Here is an 18,485-nt window from a genome sequence, read left to right on the forward strand (position 1 = left end):
AGCTAAGGCTTTGCTGGATCACCCCTAGAACCATAATACATTGGACTATCAATTGTTATTTAATATCTACTTTTCAATAGAAATCCTTCAAAAATTGTGCCTTCCGTTGTTTATCGCCCTAGGCATGACAGTCCATACTTCTTTTAAAAGCAGCTCCCCATTTTCATAACAAACTGCAATGTCTACTGTCCTCAACCTTCATATTGCCTAGAATTTAGCTTTAATAAAATGTTTCATTACTCCTTTAAATTCTCAGTAAATTACCTTGTTTTTTTTTTTATTCTGGAGGAAAGCTTTTTATAAATTAATTTTGTACTATAATGTCACAGCATCCCATGTTTTTCCTGAAATATATCTTGTAAAATATTTAGGCCCATAAAATTCCTTATGTGCAGACACATACAGAGACTGAATTAGCAAAGCTATAATGGATAGATACTTTCAAGTTACTGAATTCAAATCAGAAAAGCTGGTTTCTAGAAAAAGTTCATTTTAATATTCTATTAAGAACATTTTTAAAGCTCATTTTAAAAGAACTGATAGAAAAAATTGTTTATACATTACTAATTATTCTATTTCCAATCTTGTCCAAATAAGTAAAGGTATAAGGAATTATTATTACAATTCAGCATTCAGCTTCTGTTAAAATAGCTTTTAATAGCTTTTGCTACTGAAAAAAATAAAGTGTTTCTCTCCCTTCCTTTGAAAAACTTTATTTGCAAAGAACTTTCTGCTTAGATTATTAAAAAATATAAACATCACCATTGGCCTCACAGTATCAATTTTCATTGAGAAACGGGAAAATCAAGTATACATTTTCAACTTGTAATGTGCAATTTTTACATTTTAAAATATAATTGTTTTTATAAAAATATGACTACTTGGTAATCTTGATTCAAAAAGTGGAATAACCCAAATTACTGGGACCACTTTTCGCAAAACCAGCAGCTCCAATCTCTGTAATTACAATGAGAGAATAGTAGTAGACAATGTCTGCTACATCACGGTTCCGAAGTTATAGATTTATTGTGGGTTAATATGAAGTAACATTTAATGTTTTCTGGCTTCACATGAAATATTATTATCTTTGCATTACTTTTTTATAGCGAGAGTATGAAATTCCTCTCATCTGCAGTAAGACGCTGCTAATTTTACTCTCTAAATAAGATATGGTGCAATAATTCAAGATAGTATAGCAAAGAAAAACTGATATTTATAAATTTCAGTAATGGAGCTTCTGTAAATATTCTTGAGGACAACATTTATTTGTCTTTTTTTTGTTTGGGAATTTCTATACACTGGGTCCTGTTCAAACAGAAAAACTTCTTTTACTAGTACCGATCAGTGTTTGTTGATTGTTTCTGTTTCATTCTTTTCTGCCCCACAAAATACTGTTTAGAATTTATAACAATTCTCAATAGAAATTTTCAAGAAATATTTTTCATTTTTCATGGGAGCTATTCCTATAATACACATTGAAGACTGGGACAGTAATGCAAACTCAGAACTTTCTACTAATGAAATAAAAATTAAAACAAAATTTATTTCTGTGCACTTTTAGAATGCATTAATTAGGAAATGAACATTCATAAGTGAATTTATTTATTCTTTGAGCTGTTGTCTGATTAACCCATCAAAAAAAAAAGGATTGTAAATCTCAGAAATATTAGAAAATGGCATCCTTTCTTTGCTCAGTTTTAAAGAAAGACCGGTCTAAAATTAAGAATAATGATTTCATATAAAGGATGAACTTTCATGGCTGTGGGGGTTTTTTGGGGTGGGTTTTTTTGTTTTTTTTTTTTTTTTTTTTTGTGTTTGGGAATTTCTATACACTGGGTCCTGTTCAAACAGAAAAACTTCTTTTACTAGTACCGATCAGTGTTTGTTGATTGTTTCTGTTTCATTCTTTTCTGCCCCACAAAATACTGTTTAGAATTTATAACAATTCTCAATAGAAATTTTCAAGAAATATTTTTCATTTTTCATGGGAGCTATTCCTATAATACACATTGAAGACTGGGACAATAATGCAAACTCAGAACTTTCTACTAATGAAATAAAAATTAAAACAAAATTTATTTCTGTGCACTTTTAGAATGCATTAATTAGGAAATGAACATTCATAAGTGAATTTATTTATTCTTTGAGCTGTTGTCTGATTAACCCATCAAAAAAAAAAGGATTGTAAATCTCAGAAACATTAGAAAATGGCATCCTTTCTTTGCTCAGTTTTAAAGAAAGACCGGTCTAAAATTAAGAATAATGATTTCATATAAAGGATGAACTTTCATGGCTTTGGGGGTTTTTTGGGGTGGTTTTTTTTTTTTGTTTTTTTTTTTTTTTTAATATGACTGATATGGCTTGAAGTCTATTCCTAAACTTTTAAATTTCTTTATGGGTAAGCTTGGCAAGTTCCTTCCTTCTCTGCAAAACCTGTTTAATGTTATTTAGCACATTTTCAAAGAAATTTGTGAAATTTGTAATTTAAGGTTTAACAAGTGTGTCACAAGAGGATGCATTATATATAAAAGGCTTAATATAGTTCATGATATGCAATTTAATTTCATGTAGAACTGACCTCCTTCAGCTGAGCAGATGACCACAATAGGGCTGAAGGGACCATCTCCTTTGTTGTTGTAAACACCAACTTTTACCTCAAAAGGAGTCAGAGGTGGCACACTTTCATCTCTGTAGATGAATTTTGAAGCGTCTGAAGATGTCACCATTTTTTCCTTCCACCCACGGGTCCCGTTGGGTCTGAAGGCTACAATATATCCAAATCCTTCTCCACTCTGAAACTCTTCTGACACTGGCTGAAAAATTAAATTCAGAAACTTAATTATGATTAGAAATAGTTTTGCTAATATAAAAAATATCACATTCCATTATAGGATTTCACTTAACATACCTGTCCTCATAAGGAAAAGTGCTTCCAAATAGGTATCTTCTAAAAACATTTCCTCACCTAATCACCATAGCCAAGTCATTGTCCTAGGACTGAATGGGCTCTTGTGCTCAGAAAAGTGTTTTCATTTATATATCCCACTTTTTATTGGGATGCTTCAACCAGTTGTCTGTAGGTGGAATTGCCCTATCAGTGGCCTTGTTAAAAATATAGACCAATATATTGTGAGTAAAATGATGTATGGTGGGACTCTTTTGGGTTTTAGGTGCCAGACTGTCTAAATTCTGTTCCAAATGGGGTGTTAAGTCTTAGAAATTCAATTCCAGGGTTCAACTTAATACTTAGAATACATTTTAATAAATCTAAGTTGGTCTAAGCCTCAAAGGGTTTTTACTTTATTTTTGGTGGAAAATAACACATTTTCTTTTCTCTCTTCAGAGGACCTGTGAAATTAGCCACTTAAACTGGGACACATCTGACATAAACAGGCAGTAAGAAAAGGGATGCATCTGTTTTACAGTCTCAACAGTGCAAAAACTAAAACTTACGTGTCCAACTCAATGAATTGAACTTTTCATGGTAATTAGTAAATTAGCAGTAGATTACATTTATTATTAAGTCAATGGACTAATTTAAGGACTAGGCTATATTTAACAGCTGCCTGTATATTTAACCTTTGTGAAATGTCTAAAAATGGGTGTCTAAACTCTCTCTCTTTGAATGCCCATCATAGAGATGTAGCTAATGGACAGATGAATCAGAACTGGGGCATAGGTGACCCTGAATTTTCTCTCCTCCATGTTTCAAGTGAATGTCTCATTGTCTGGCACTTCACTTGCAGACAAAATTTTCTACCCATCCTTCTGAAGTTGAGCACTGTGCATCCCAGAAAAAAAAAAAGTATCACGACTCCATGAAAATCTAAGACAGACTTTGTAATTAGTCTCACCCATGGGTCTCTGATTTCTTTTGGAAGAAAAGTCTGGCCAGTGAAAAAGGGGGACTTATAACAATCCCCAGTAGTTCCCCAACGTAGGAAATACTAGGAAGTCGTTCCCAGTCACCTAGGAAGTACTATAAAGACACTTAATATGAATACTGCATACTAGTATATCTTAGGGACTGGGGTTATGTCTGTTCATATCAGATACAGTTGTAGGTACCTGGTATTTTTGTTCAGGATTTAGCAAATTCTCTCCTAATAAGAAAGATGTTGATATTTACCCTTGTAGAATATAAAGCAAACTGAAACCAGCTCTGGCTCAGCTCTTTGGTAGCTGATGTCAAAAAAGGCAGATGCACCAACAGAAGGCAGTCTCTTTAGTTGTCTTAAAATTTGCCAATTTAAACAATTAGAATTTAGTGTATCTCTTACTATCTGAATCATTCCTCCAATTGCCTGAGCTAAAACATTTTTCATTATAACCCCCTATCTTTATTTGAATTTTTCTTGAGTATGTATACATGTATATATTAGTTTTTATGAATCTGAAACTGTTCATGATTAATCTAGAAGTCTTAAAAACTCCTTAAGAAAAGTCTCTGTTTTATTATTTTTTATAATTAGCAGAGAAAGCAACTGTCCCACTGGCATGACCATACATCTGTGTTGCATCTTGCGTGCCAAATATGTTCTCAAAATTCTCTTTAGTTTATTTCTATTCAAAATTTAAAAAATAATTGTTTTTTAATTGACACTCAAAACATTTTACAAGTCTTTCCTTCTCTTGTCTTAGCTATAATTTAATCTGGTGTTTACATAAGATCCAGAAACAACAAATTAAGCCAAGCAGTACATCAAGAAGAAAAGCCTGATGAATTAGTAGAACTTCAGAGATGATGCCATAATGTCTTCTAGTCAAACCTCATGAAAGTCCACAATACTTTGAAATTTTAGAACATATTTAGGAGTAGTATTTTATGCTCATGTGTTGACATGATTTGTTGTAAGGAAACCCCAGTAGATTACTCTTTACTTTGGCCTCAAAGAAGTTAACATGAAAGAAAACCTTTAAAAAGAAAAATCACTTACCTCCCATGCTATTACTAATTCGTGTCGCCTTCCACTTCTGCCACTTACGTTAGCTGGAGGTGTCTTTGGTACTGTAGGCAAAAAGGAAAAACAAAACAAAACAAAACAGAATATCCAAGTTATTGAAGTTTTCCCCATTGCAATAAGTTGCTGCAGAAGACATGAGACTGTTAAATCAGAACAGGAATAAAAACACAGCACTCTTGTGGTAAAGAAAATTTGCTCAAGCCTCATTTCAGAGAATTGCACACACAGGCTAGAAAAATCAAATAAAACTTAAGCTGAGAATGAAAATAATATTGGAATAAAAAACTAGGTCTTCTGCAGATTGGTAAAAATTTCAATGTACAGATCCCTTAAGAGATAAAACAGGAATTACCTTGTTAATCTTTGTCATGTTTTAACAAACAAACTGAAATGCCAGGGAGCCTGACATATTTCAGATTTCAGGTAAATAGGACATAATTAATAATATTATTTTTCAAGTAGTTAGTGATTTAGAAAGTTTTAATTATTGTAAATCTATTTTTCATTGCTCTACTGGGGAGCCAACTTTCAGAAATTTTAAAGCAACCAACCTCAAACATCCCTCACGATTTCTTACAAAATGCTAGAAGCAGTACTACCCACAGTTCTTTTAAAATTGATCTCATAATTTCAGCTTTAAAGCACAAGAGCAGCAGATGAAATTCTTTAAAGTAAATTATAGATATCATTGCCATTTTTATTTGTATTATCATGTTATGCAAAACCAGAAATATCTATTGTTCTATTGGTATTGTAAAATTTCTTTTACCTTGTTTAGTGTCTCTAATGACACTTCTCAAATGGCCAAAGTCTTGAGTTTATTTACTGTAAGGAGGTATTTACCTGCATTCTCTATTTGATTAAATATGTCCTAAGATACAAACTTTTTATTTTCTTCTTTACAGCAGTACATAGGTCACTGGTAGAAGTGTTCTGTGAGCCTTTAATTGTTTAGGCCTTATTTCATGATGTTTAGATAATTTAGTGAGTAGCACTGTAGCTTTGAACTAGACAAAATAAAATGTATTTAAATAAATGTACACAGTGCTCTCTGTTTCCTGTGCCATTCAATGAAAATGCAATTTTTTGTTAGATCCTGTCTGTTCATTTAAGATTTCAGAATTCATTTGGGTAGTAACTTCTTTGAACCCTAAACTCCCCCTATAAAGAACAGAAACCTGATTCTGCTTTTGCCCATAAATGATGCAACCCTACAAAGTGTAGGGACTGATTCTGATTCATAATGTTGGAAATGAAGCAGGTGTTACTTTATCTGCAGCCCTATTTGCTCTTGGGAGCTTGGTCCAATGTCACAGCTTTGGCTTTCTGCCCAGCTGTTACATTTATATTTTCTGAAAAATCTCTTTGCTCAGGATTTTTCTCCTGAGTAGATGAGAAGCTTCAGAGAAAAAGGAAAACAATAATCATTTCATTTGCTTCTCTTGTGTTTTGCTCCTTTGGAAAGTGTTTGGAGATTGTTTACTAGCAGGTGATTGTTTCATTGGTTTTGGTGTGAATGTTTTGACTGAGCAGCCAATCAGTGCTAAGCTGTGTCAGGACTCTGGAGGGACTCATGAGTTTTCATTATTGTCTATTTTAGCATTCTTTATGTATCCTTTCTATATTATTTGGTATAGTTTAGTATAGTATTCTTTACTATAATATAGTATCATAAAATAATCAATTAGCCTTCTGAGAACATGGAGTCAGATCCTTCCTTCCTTCCTTCCTTCCTTCCTTCCGCCACTTCCTTCCTTCCGCCACTTCCTTCCTTCCGCCACTTCCTTCCTTCCTTCCGCCACTTCCTTCCGCCACTTCCTTCCGCCACTTCCTTCCTTCCCTTTTCTTTCCCTTCGACATGGCAGAAAGGCAATGAAGTTTTCCTATCAGAAACAGAATTTCCCTCTGGATTTAAAAAAGGAGTAGAAAGAATACAATCAATGTGCAGCAGTGTGACGAATGGTCTAGCATGAAAAGATGCAGATGAAGCCTCATCTGACAGTTAATTAACATCCAAAACTTACGATGTCATCTCTAATGGAGCATATTCAAACCTTGTTTAGCATCCATTTCTCTCTTGCCTCTTTAAGGTATTTTTGGGTAAATTATAGAGACAAATGAAGTTTTTATGTAGGTGCCTGCCACATTAGAAATGAGACAGTATGCTGTAGTCCTTTGAAGCATCCAACATGATGAACTTATTTAACCTGCAGCACCCTCTTTCTGGAGTTTTCTTGTTAACAGTGTTGCAGACTGTGGCCCTATTTAAATGAATAAACGTTAAAAGAATAAAACTGTCAAAACGATGAATTTCTTTTGCATGAAACTAAAATGTACACTCACACAGTGAAACTCTTTCAAATGAATAACCATTAAAAGAATAAATGTGTCAAAAGAATAAATTTCCTCTGCACTGCAGCAAAGCAAAGCATACACAGTTAGAGGGAGACAGTTTGAAATGAGTAACTATTAAGTGAAGAAAACTATTAAAAAGAAACATTTTTTGCTGGACACCAAGGCTGTACATCAGCCACATTTCAGCACCATCCCCTTTATATCAATGTTATATCTGAATTTACTCACTTATGGCCTGAGTTTGTTGCCATGCAATTAATGACTTCCCAATCTTTCTGCTGTTAATCCTCAGCAGTGGCACTTGCACCAAATACACAAATATGGTGCCTAAACTTGGCTTCTAGAAAAACGATACATGCACCTGGGGAACAAGGACATCAGGACCATTTTTGTTTAGGGTTTATCAAAGCTGAGAAGTTTGGTATTTTTCTTCTGAATAAATACACCCCCCCTACTTAGTGCAAACAAACAAAAATCTTGAAATGAATGTGCTAGGAGTTTGATTCGAATGCAAACAACAGGATTTTTTTCTTACTGTTTTCCATTTTCATAAAATTACTGTGATAAGCTGGAAATGAAAGTCAAATTATACTCTATTAAAACTTATCTCCTCTAAACCAAACAAAAAACCCATTAACATTTTCTCTAAGAGCAGGCATGGAGAATGTAGCTCTCAGCAGTCCTACAAAACATTTGACAAGATACTTAAGATATAAATGAAGAAAAGGTGATATGGAAGGATAAAGCTTGTACACGAAGCTATGACAATTGTTTAATAATTCATGTGTATCTTATCATTACAAGCTAAATATGGATGAAAAGCAGAGTTTAATTTAGGAAAAAATATATACGCAAAATTGCTATTGCAGAGGGTTTTATGTATAGGAACAGTGGTTTTAACATGGTGAAAAATGCTGACAGTGTCATGTATATATTTTAAACCTGTATTTAAATGTACAACATTTAAATGGGCAACCTTTTGAAATGGTGGGTGATACCATAGCTATGAAACCATAAACATATGGGGTAGATGCTCACTATTTCTTTCACTTTAAGTGTCCAAAATTTTGAAAATTGCTCTGTGTTTTATGGTGATTTAATTAGATTTTAAAAATTCCTTTTTCTTCAGTCTGCAAGGCTGATGAATATTTGTAGTCTCCAATTTTTAGTTTAGGGTTTTTAAAAAATTTTTTGCATAAAAATGGTGGACTGCAAAGATGAGCTGATTTAAAGATTAATGGGACTCAGTTTCGGGAAAAATATTATGATTCACTAAGTATTTTTTTTTCACATTATAAAAAACGGAAACATAGCAATTTGACCTTACAAAAATATAATTTGTATCTTGTTTCAGTTTTTAGAAATAGAAAAACTAAAACTAGAAAGACAGATGAGAGTATTTCGGCTTGAGTTGAAAAAGATTTTTAATTTTAATCCAGAATTATTATTTTAATTCTAATTTGCTAAAGAAAAATAAATAAGCAGCCAATAAATAAGAAAATATCACACTGAACCTGGAAAAACTGAAAGTACTTGTAGGTCAGTTTATGCTCTTTTTAACATTCCAGTCTTGTGAAAAAATTTTAATAAATATTATTGAATCAATAATTAATACTTTAAAAGTGTTTCTGTTTTGTGTTTTTATTTGTTTACTTTTTTTTTTTCCCCAAGGAAATATCTAGTGGCTTACTTCAATGTGTTTTGTTTATTGTGAAGGGAAAATATAGATTCTTAATTTTGTATTCTGTCTTAATTTTTTGAGAAGAACAAAAATATTTAGCAGGCAAAATTATAATTGATTATAATTGAGTATAATTGATTGCATTATTGCAGTAGAAAACTGTACCTAGATTTGGTCCCTATCCTTTAATACAGAATAGATGAGCTAAAGGGAAGACAAAGAGAAGTAAAAGTTTTACTAAACTCCTGTTTTTAGACTCAGAGATGTTGAGCTGAGCAGCCCAAATTTATAGTTTTCTCATCATCAAATGAGTCCAGATTTCCCCAATTCCAATTCAATACTTAGTTCACAAGGTCTTTCTCACTCTACTTGAATCCTGTATTTTTTAAGATATTTTCCACATGGATACTTTTTCTATAAATTCTGAAATTTTTGTCAAACAAAGAAAAATGGAAGAAAATGTTGATATTGCTACTTTTTTTTTGGAGATTAATGAACTTGGCTTTAATCGTTAAGAAATGACTTGTATGTTTTCTCAAGGTACAGTTGCTGTTACTTATTTATTTTAAAGCTTTTTATAACTTAAGATACAGATGTAGTTTGAAAAGAAAATTTTTTTAGCTTTTAGTAGAGAAGATATAGAGAGGGGAAAGAGGGCTTGTCACCAGCTTGGTGGAACTGTTTAATGTGAGACCAAAGGTATAACGCATTCAGTTTTTTCTTCCCAGTTGCTTTCTATTCTCCCTCTATATGCATGTATATATGTGTGTGTGTATCTATCTCTATATGTCTCCTGCAGTACGCATCTGGGAAACAGGAGGGTGTTAAGTGAAAATGCTTTCACTCTGTGGAAGACCAGCCCTCAAGCTGTCACCCTCCAAGGATAACAAGGCACATCTCACCTGTTCAGGAATTAAATGTACAACAGGCCAGCATCTCAGAAGGGGATTTCACACATATTCAACTACTGGAAAATAAGGATGTCCCTACTGGTCTCAACATCTGAAATGTTGTTCTAATTTCCTCTGTATTATTAATATTTGTAATTAATTATGACCTTGAATTCAGTTCTTTTCTCTGACAAGAGGGTCATATGTGACTGCAAGACTCTGCCTGAATAGTCTCCAAATCACCACCTACAGAGCTGAAATCCTGAAATCTGTGGCACACATAAAATACTACGGGACAAATGCAGGTCTTTTCTGCTCCATTTTCTGTCGCACGCACATTTGGATTCCTTGTCAATATTAGTTTGAGCCTGAAATCCAAAGGCTAAGCAGCCTCCAGTGATTATAGCCAACTTTCTCCTTTTGTTTTTCTTCATGGAAAAAGCACATTTACTACAAAGGTAGATCATGCCTTCATCTGCAAATGTCCCAGATGCAGCAGGCTACCTTTTTTTCTTTTTTTTTTCTAGTACAAAACTAGAAAATGTTTTGTACTAGAAAAAAAAAAAGGTTTTTTTTATTTTAATGATGGGAAAAGCTGGAACTTCTTTTATACAAACCACAAATAAAACAGTACCCCCAACAACAAAAAACCCTGAAAATAAAGCCAGTCGGAAATTGACAATTTTTTTTCCTGGGACAGAGACATTTCTTGTCATGCTGTGAAGGAATTCTAGCTGAGAATAAGGGCAACTTAATGCAACATAAGGATTTATTAAAAATAGAGCAAGTGTAGAGTCTGCTACTAATAGAGTGCATTACGTTGCTACCTCCTAAAATCAAGTTTGCATGCATGATTAGCAGGTTAAACTTTGATTCCACTCAATTTCTCTCTCTCCATGTTTCCCCATGAATAGATAATGTAACTGATGCTTTGCCCCCAGGCTTCAAATGCCCTGACTGTCTTAGTGGAATGCCAGACATGTTTAAATTCATGTTATTGGCTTTTTGCAACTTGTGGACCTGTAAAATATGTATCAAGGCTAGAACTGACAAAAATGCAGCAGCTGGCTGTAAGTTAGATGTGCCAGCAAACGGTGGTATTTTTTGTTCCAGTGGTAGTAGCAATGAAAAGAAATCATGTTAATTAAATATGAGTTAAGTAGCAAGATTAGAGTTTAATAAAAAACAAAAACTCAAAACATGATTATTATTCTGTTGGTTTTATTACACCATCTGAATTATTATTTTTGTAGGTATTTTTACATAATGGACTAATATATGGTGTTGTTGCTATCTTGGATAAGGAGTGATAAAATTAGTGAGGCATGGGGTTAAAAGAGGCTTTAGTCTCCAATCAAATTTTCTTGTGCCATTAAACTACAGATGCCGATTTCCATTTAAGTGTAAATTAATGGAACTAGAATCACACATTTGCTGCCTCTGTGGATTGTCTAAACAGCTACCATTCAGTCTGATGATTTTCAACTCTTATCTGAAAACGAGTCACAGTCACTTTCCCGACTGAGATGAATATCTTTGGATTTCCACCCAGTGTAGGGGCACCCTGCCTGTTTGCAATTGTTGGTCACATCTACCATCAGTGCAAATAGCCAGGTTATTCTGCCTGGATCATGAGTGAAGAAGTTCAAGCCATGTTCTTTCTGAAATATGACCTGTCACATGAATGTCCTTTAAGAATTGAGAACTATGATATTAGAACTGGGCATCATATTAGTAGACAGTGTCCCTTGAAGGTTTCAGATAAAAACAATTAGTAATAGAGAGATTGTGAAAAATAATGGATCACTGAAATCAATGAGTTTACTAAAATGGGCAATTATGTGCTAATTTGAAAACCCATATGATAACTACTGTAAGACAATGAAAGCTATTACTGGTTTCTAGTCTCTTTGGCATCTAAAAACTATAACAAGGGTGATTCACAAAATCAGTGAAAGGCATTTCAGAATACAGAGGTACCAGACTGAATTTCAGGAATATTTGAAGTTAAGGAAAAGCTGGCTGCCTGAATGAAGCTGATCATGAAGGCTCTGACCTTTCAAGAGTGCCATACGTATTATGTGCATCATGCCATTTTTTAAAGAACTATGTGTGTAACAGTTTGGGCTTTTTTATTTATTTGGTTCTTTATTTAAAACAGAATCCATTGTTTTATTGCTCCAATTTAACAACTATGTGCAGATACTAGATTGTTTCATGAGTTAAAAACTCTGTTCTTTCTGATGGCAAAACCAGTGGAATGTTACTCAGAAATGAATACCAAACACCAGGTAAAGATTAATCACACATGATTTTTCTTTCCCATGATTTTGTTTTTGCTGATCAAATTATGATTTATCAATTCATTTTTACAGAGATAAAGTTGCAGAGAACATTGAAAATGAATATGCATTAAGAAGAGTTTCATTTGAGTTATATGAATATGTTTTAGCAAATAGAGGCTTAGTTAAACATTGGGAAAGAAGAAGGACCTTAAAAACATATCTGCTGGAAGAAATGTAACATTTTCAAACTTCAGATTGTCAGAAAAACTTTAGCCCACAATTTAATTACGCCTGATTGATTAAGATACTGAGCCATCTTTGTGAAAACAGGGAAAGTATTCCTCTGTGTGAAGGAGCATAATACCAGGGGTGCAACCTTTTTCAGGACAAACTTTCTCCGGAATGTTTTTCTCCTCTCTGACTTGTATCATCTGAATAAATAGAAAAGTTGTTCAAACACTGCGGTCCAGAAGAATTTGTATTGCCAATGAAATATGGTACAAAATTAAGGAAAGAATAATGGTGGTGAAAAAAGGGAGTTTGTAAAAAAATAAAAATTTGTGTTTCTTATTTCATGTCCTCTTTTTCTTAATGGAACAAGGTATGGAGCATCTCAAGCTTCTGCTATCCAGTTGTTGAGTTTCACACTGTGGGGAGCTTGAAAAAGGTGAGGGAGAGTTTGAAAGGAAGCATCTTTGAACACACGTGAATGGGAATCAAATCACTTCAGTGCTGTTACAGTGAAATTTAATATCAGCTAGCAACTACACCATTATTTAAAGCAGGAAAATATAACTATTTGTTATTACAACTGCAGATAGGTTTGTCAGGCTTCATCTGAAACAGGGCATCCAATTTTGGGTGCCACAATGTGGAAGACATTGATCAACTATTACAAGTTCAGGGGAGGCCACTGGGGTGGAGGGGGGCTGGAGCAGTGGCCTTGTGAGGGGAGGCTGGGGAAGCTGGTCTTGTTCAGCCTGGAGAAGAGATGGTCTTGGGTGACCTAAGAGCAGCTCCCAGTGACTATGGGGAGGTCACTTAGAAGGCAGGGCAAGGTCTTCACAGTGGAACAACAGTTACTTAAAAATTATTCAACTGATGAAACATCAAAATACAAAACAATCTGTCTAGGCATCCTAAATAACAAAAAAGAATGAAGAATGATCTCAAAGTGTTCTGACATGTAGTTCACATCTGAGGCTTTGTCCAAATCTTTGTCCAAATCCTATCTCTCCCTCTTTCTGCTTCTTAAAACATGTTTTTCTAAGTGCCTAGGTATTTTTCTCAATTCCCAGTCCTTTTTTATCTTCTTTAACTTGGGCAGAATGAAGGAAGATAAAGATATTGTCAATAAGTGTATTGTAACTTTCAAGAGACCCAAATAAGATATATTGCTTTTTCTGGTCTCCAACAGTATTATCCTAATTAGAAATACAATTAATTAAAATGAAAATGTAGTAACTGTTCACACTAGAGTGTGAACAGTGTGAACACTTAGTATATGAAGTATTTTAAATTAAGAAGCCTTTTATAACTTCCCTATCTTGCTTGAAAAAAATTCCACGTGCTGTCAGTGAGAGAAGTAAAAAATTTGGGGGAAGAGGCTGCTTAGTAACAGTTGTTTGAAGAGACTGCAAAATAGCCTAATTTAAGAGCAGAAGTGGTTTATCAGTGGGAAGACAGCAATGGCATAAGCGTAACATAAAAAGTAAGGTAGTTCAGATGGAGTAGAAGAGCAGGGAATAGTTTTATTTGAAATTTCTGTAAGTTAAACAATATCCCTGTAATTAAAACAAACTGGCTCCCCACTACAAAGAATGTCACCTTGGAACAATGATTACTGGACGCACAGATGTGTACAAGTGAAAAGAGATTAGGTCTGTTAGTATATTGAATCAGTCTTTGTTTCTGATAGTGCTGTAAAAATAATCTTTCTATCCTTTCCTTACCTGCTTCATTGGTTCTGATCACTCGTGATGGTGCACTTGGGTCTCCAGTCCCAATTTTATTGGTTGCTACTACTCTGAACTCATACTCCACCCAAGGGTTCAGTTCCACAGCCATAGCAGACTCCATGTCACCACTTATCAGATCTGGAACTGGAGAGAATAAAGAAATGTATAGGTCACTCAGAAATCTGAAGCTGGCATACAGTATCTCAACAGAAACAGAATTTGTGATACAACATGGTCATTCGAAATTATTGACATCAAGGATCTAACATGTCAGAAATCGCAGCTAGGTTTTTGGCACTGTAGTATTCCTGAAAAGACACAGATTGAAGGATTTAGGGGAGAGCTTTCTGCTTATTCTCAGATGCATCGTGGCAGGTGTCTTTGTGTTGTCCTTTCAGAGCTGTTGCTAAGTAACACAAAAGGAATAAAGAAAAGAAAAAAATAAATCAGTGATTTTAATTTGTCATTGTTTTCTGAAGAGTATATTCTCCTGTAGTTGCCAGTGATTATTACTGTTACGATCAGGAGTTTGAACAGTCTACTTGTGCTGTTTGAAATTTTTTCTCACCTGTTTTTACGGTCTGCCAGCCAAGAGAAAATGGACTGCGTGCTTGCAGGTTGTAGAGGGAGATAGGGCTGTGATTGTCTGCCCCAGGACTCCAGGAGAGTGTTGCTGTTGTGTCTGTAATTTCCTCCACTATTACAACCCCTGGGGGACCAGGAGGACCTAGAAATAAAGTGGAATAATCAAACAGACTACACCATCATCGTGGATGTGCAGCATTATTATAGAAGATGCATTCTGTAGGGACCCAGTGGAGTTCAATATCCATGAAACACAGTACATGGATAAGAGATGAGAGCTAAGATACACAGTACTACATCACGGAGATACCTCATTTCCACGATTTCTGATGGTAAACTCTGATTGTTGCTATTCCTTAGATGCTGCGTGAATGAACATCAATTAACTTGTCAGAGTGACAGCTGAAGAACTAAAAATAGAAACAGATTAAAAAACACTCCCAAAACTCCATTATAATTGTTCTGGACCTAAAATTAGAGGAAAAAAAGACGAACTTTAGGAAACATCCAGGCTAGACTGAACAGTCATAGTCATCTCTTTGTGTGAGACTTGTCAGTGAGAAAAACAGAAGGCAAGAAAAATGAAGCACAGGAGGATGCTCTTCATGAAGAACAATAAAATCACTAATACCTGAATCAAGAATACAGCATTCAGCCTTTTTCTCAATTTCAAACGCTCAGGATAACCACCTGGATTCCTGCTGGAAGTCCATTAGCTGTTTAATTGAAAGCTACTAAAATGAAGATAAATACCCAAACCCAAATAACTTTAAAGCTGAAAATTACTTAGGGGTCATTAAAACCCCCAAAAAACACACAAAAATGTCTTAATTTGAAAAGTAAAGGATTTTTTTTTTTTCATTTAGCTGCTCTAAATGAGGGTATGCTAGTCACCATTTGTATGGGCCATGTGACTGCTGCAATAAGTGAGGTCTCCGGTAACAGACATGACTTTGCCAAGAAAAATGTGGCCGTAACATCCCACTCCCATCCATAATTTTCTTATTTAATTCTTCTTGATGATTGATATGACTGATGTTTGAAAACATTGTCCATTTACACTTGCTGAACTTAATTTTATGCAAGTTTTTCCTGGTTCAGGATACTCCTCCATAGTTGTTTTTAACCAGATGTTTTGGGGAAAATGTGTAAATGCAAAACAAAGCTCTTTCCTGTGGTTTCTTATATTTAAAAGCTTATATAAGTCCTGGAGGACAGAACTTGATACTTCCATAAAATATTGATATTATATTCACAGCTATAATTATTTATGAAAAATATAATCTTTTTTTTTTTGCATCTAAGGCTCCTCTAATTGTTTTCCATCTTCTTGCTATTGAAGGCTGATGTTTTACTTGTGCTCCTACACAGATGGAGGACTGTGAAATCAGTAATGCACTGATGGACACTTCGTCCCAAAATGGAGCTGCAGGAAGGGAACAAAACTTCATTAATAGAAAGCTAGTGCTGATACACTTTTGAGGAACCCCAATGCTGTTTGAATATATCATGAAATGTAGCAAAGTAGAACCTTTGGAAATCTGAGCTCTTGTGAGTGCTGTGGTCCCACTTGCTGAAGAGTCAGAGCTCACCACCTGCAGATCAAGGTGGCAAACACAGGGATCTGATATGTCCCTTTGAAGAAGAAGATTCAGCCAGTGTTTCTGCACTGCAAAGTTCAGCATTTTTATATTTTAGTGCTATTTCATGCAATCAAATCTTTTATGTCTGGGTTTCTTAGTGCATGATTAGAAACAAATTCATCTGAACATCAAAGGCTAAAAAACCCTATTAATTGAGGCATTTGTATATACTGTGATTTTTTGTCATTTGCAGCTGCAAATAGCTTTATGTTTCCTCTGATATGCCTTCAACTAAAACATCGTTACATGAGCTGTGACAGCTGTAGGATCAGTATTCTGTAATAGTTGGACTCAATATCTTCTGAGTGAAAGAAACATTGAATCCTATAAATGAGAGAGCAAATTGTGCTATTCACTTGTCTCTATTTACTTGGCAATGATCTACAAGCAACTAATTGACAATAAAATGTTGGAAATACATGGCATTTAGAAATAATAGCTACAAGAAAGAGAAAAAATGTTTGAAATTCAGGAGATTCAATTCAGTAAATTTTAGTGCTATGGATGGAAGAATATTTTCTTCACAACACACTGCAGTCTTCACAGGAGCGCAGGGTATGGCTCTGGGCCATAGGAAGAACAAGCAACAAGGTTTTCCACTTCCATGGGCAATGAACATCTTCAATGTTGGGAATTTCTCCTCTTCCCTTGCTCTACCTGCTCATCAGGCTTGTCTTAGTTGCTGTCAGTGCCTTTGACCGAGCCACAAGCAATGGCTGGAATAAAATGGTGCCTCCCATTGGACCAAGACCTTGCAGCTCCTGGCCTTCTAGAGTCCCATTTCATTTGCAGTGGAAATGGCTTGCTTTTCCTCCTTGGAGAAAACATTGAAGAAAAATGTGTTCTCTGCACTCCTGCCTTCCTGCCAAATGTTTGCTGCTCCTTGCTGAGAGGAGCACCAGGTGAGATCTTTGTCTCAGAAGAGAAAGTCCTGGGGCTAATTTAATAAAATAGGGTGATTCTTCAATCTCCAACCTCTACTGTTTCAGGCTATCTGTTGATCTAGAAAAATATTAGTGAAATTTTTATTTGTAGCCATGAGGGAAAGTTTAGAGGAAAGCTGGGGTTTTGATGCAATCATATGCTTTTACTGGGTTGGAGCCCTAGGCCCAGAATTATATAATGGTCCCAAGCATAAACAAGATTAAAGGGAAATATTTTAGTACATTTCCTTTATAACAATATTTCTCCCATGCACTCTGAATATTGTTAAAGTGTTTCTAGCCACTATATTATAACAAAAGATTATGCAACTTGCTGATATTAAAGGATGTAAAATAATATTTATGCGGACATCCCCTGCTAAATTCTCAATATATTTTGTTGTCAGAGTTCTCTCCTGCTTTTTAAATGTTTTAGATGCATTCTTAGGCATGACAGTGTGTCATTATGCTTTCGGAGATGTGTGCTCTTACACAGTCTGCAGGGTGACTGCTAAAAAGCATTTCAATTTCCAACAGCAGGCATTCTTGAAAGTGGATTAATAAAGGACAAAGGCCTCAGTGATGATAAATGTATGACAGTTAGCCAGAACATGAGTGCTATGCAGATGTCACTCATTTTTGTAGAAATCTCATTAAATTTGATGCTTGGATGTTATCATTCATGGTGTCAGTCAGATGGCTAATGCAGAAAGGCTTTTCTCCCAAGGGCTGTGTTATTGCTCAGGATCTCTAAAACAATTTTTTAGCTGAGAATAGCCAATTGAGGAAAAAATGCATGGTCTGTTCAAATGCTTATCTGGAAACTAGACAGAAAATAACTGGTCATAAATGCACTATAGTGCAGTCGACCTTCATGAAGAAGACATTTGGGGCTGTGATAGGCTCTTATACAACTCCAGGAGCACTGGGAACCCACTGTCAAGGATATTAGTCAGTTATCTCCTTTCAGAGCAATTCCATAGATTGATACTTCATTTCAGGACATGCACGACTGCATTTTGGCAAATTTGTTTTATGTATCTTTTTATTGTTGGAATCATCATCCTGAGAGGTTGTTAGATTGCTTCCCATGATACAATGTTAATATGAGAGTTCTTGAAAAACAATTACCAAAAATAGCTGTAGTCATTCAGTGAGGCAGTGCCCTTTCCTATGTATCCCAGAATATGCACTGATTTAC

General features: G+C 34.8%; 1 protein-coding gene across 5 annotated transcripts in view; it reads right to left on the bottom strand.

The window, feature by feature from the left end:
* The window catches only part of CNTN5 (contactin 5), a 603,192-nt gene that overhangs the window by 22,838 nt on the left and 561,869 nt on the right, over window positions 1-18,485 (bottom strand). For 4 of the 5 annotated variants that reach the window (XR_005628589.1, XM_039718730.1, XM_039718728.1 and 1 more), the window contains 4 exons: window positions 14,702-14,860; window positions 14,128-14,277; window positions 4,938-5,008; window positions 2,579-2,813 (listed from right to left, as the gene is read on the bottom strand). Coding sequence is in view for 4 of the 5 variants with exons in the window: in XM_039718730.1 (XP_039574664.1) it covers window positions 2,579-2,813; window positions 4,938-5,008; window positions 14,128-14,277; window positions 14,702-14,860 (615 nt within the window). In the remaining variant the exon portion in view is untranslated. The remainder of the gene's footprint in view (window positions 1-2,578; window positions 2,814-4,937; window positions 5,009-14,127; window positions 14,278-14,701; window positions 14,861-18,485) is intronic. The other variant, XM_039718731.1, reaches the window with a different exon arrangement.

This window comes from Passer montanus, unplaced genomic scaffold (genome assembly GCF_014805655.1).
Source record: "Passer montanus isolate IOZ18808 unplaced genomic scaffold, ASM1480565v1 scaffold4, whole genome shotgun sequence".
Lineage (NCBI taxonomy): Eukaryota > Metazoa > Chordata > Aves > Passeriformes > Passeridae > Passer > Passer montanus.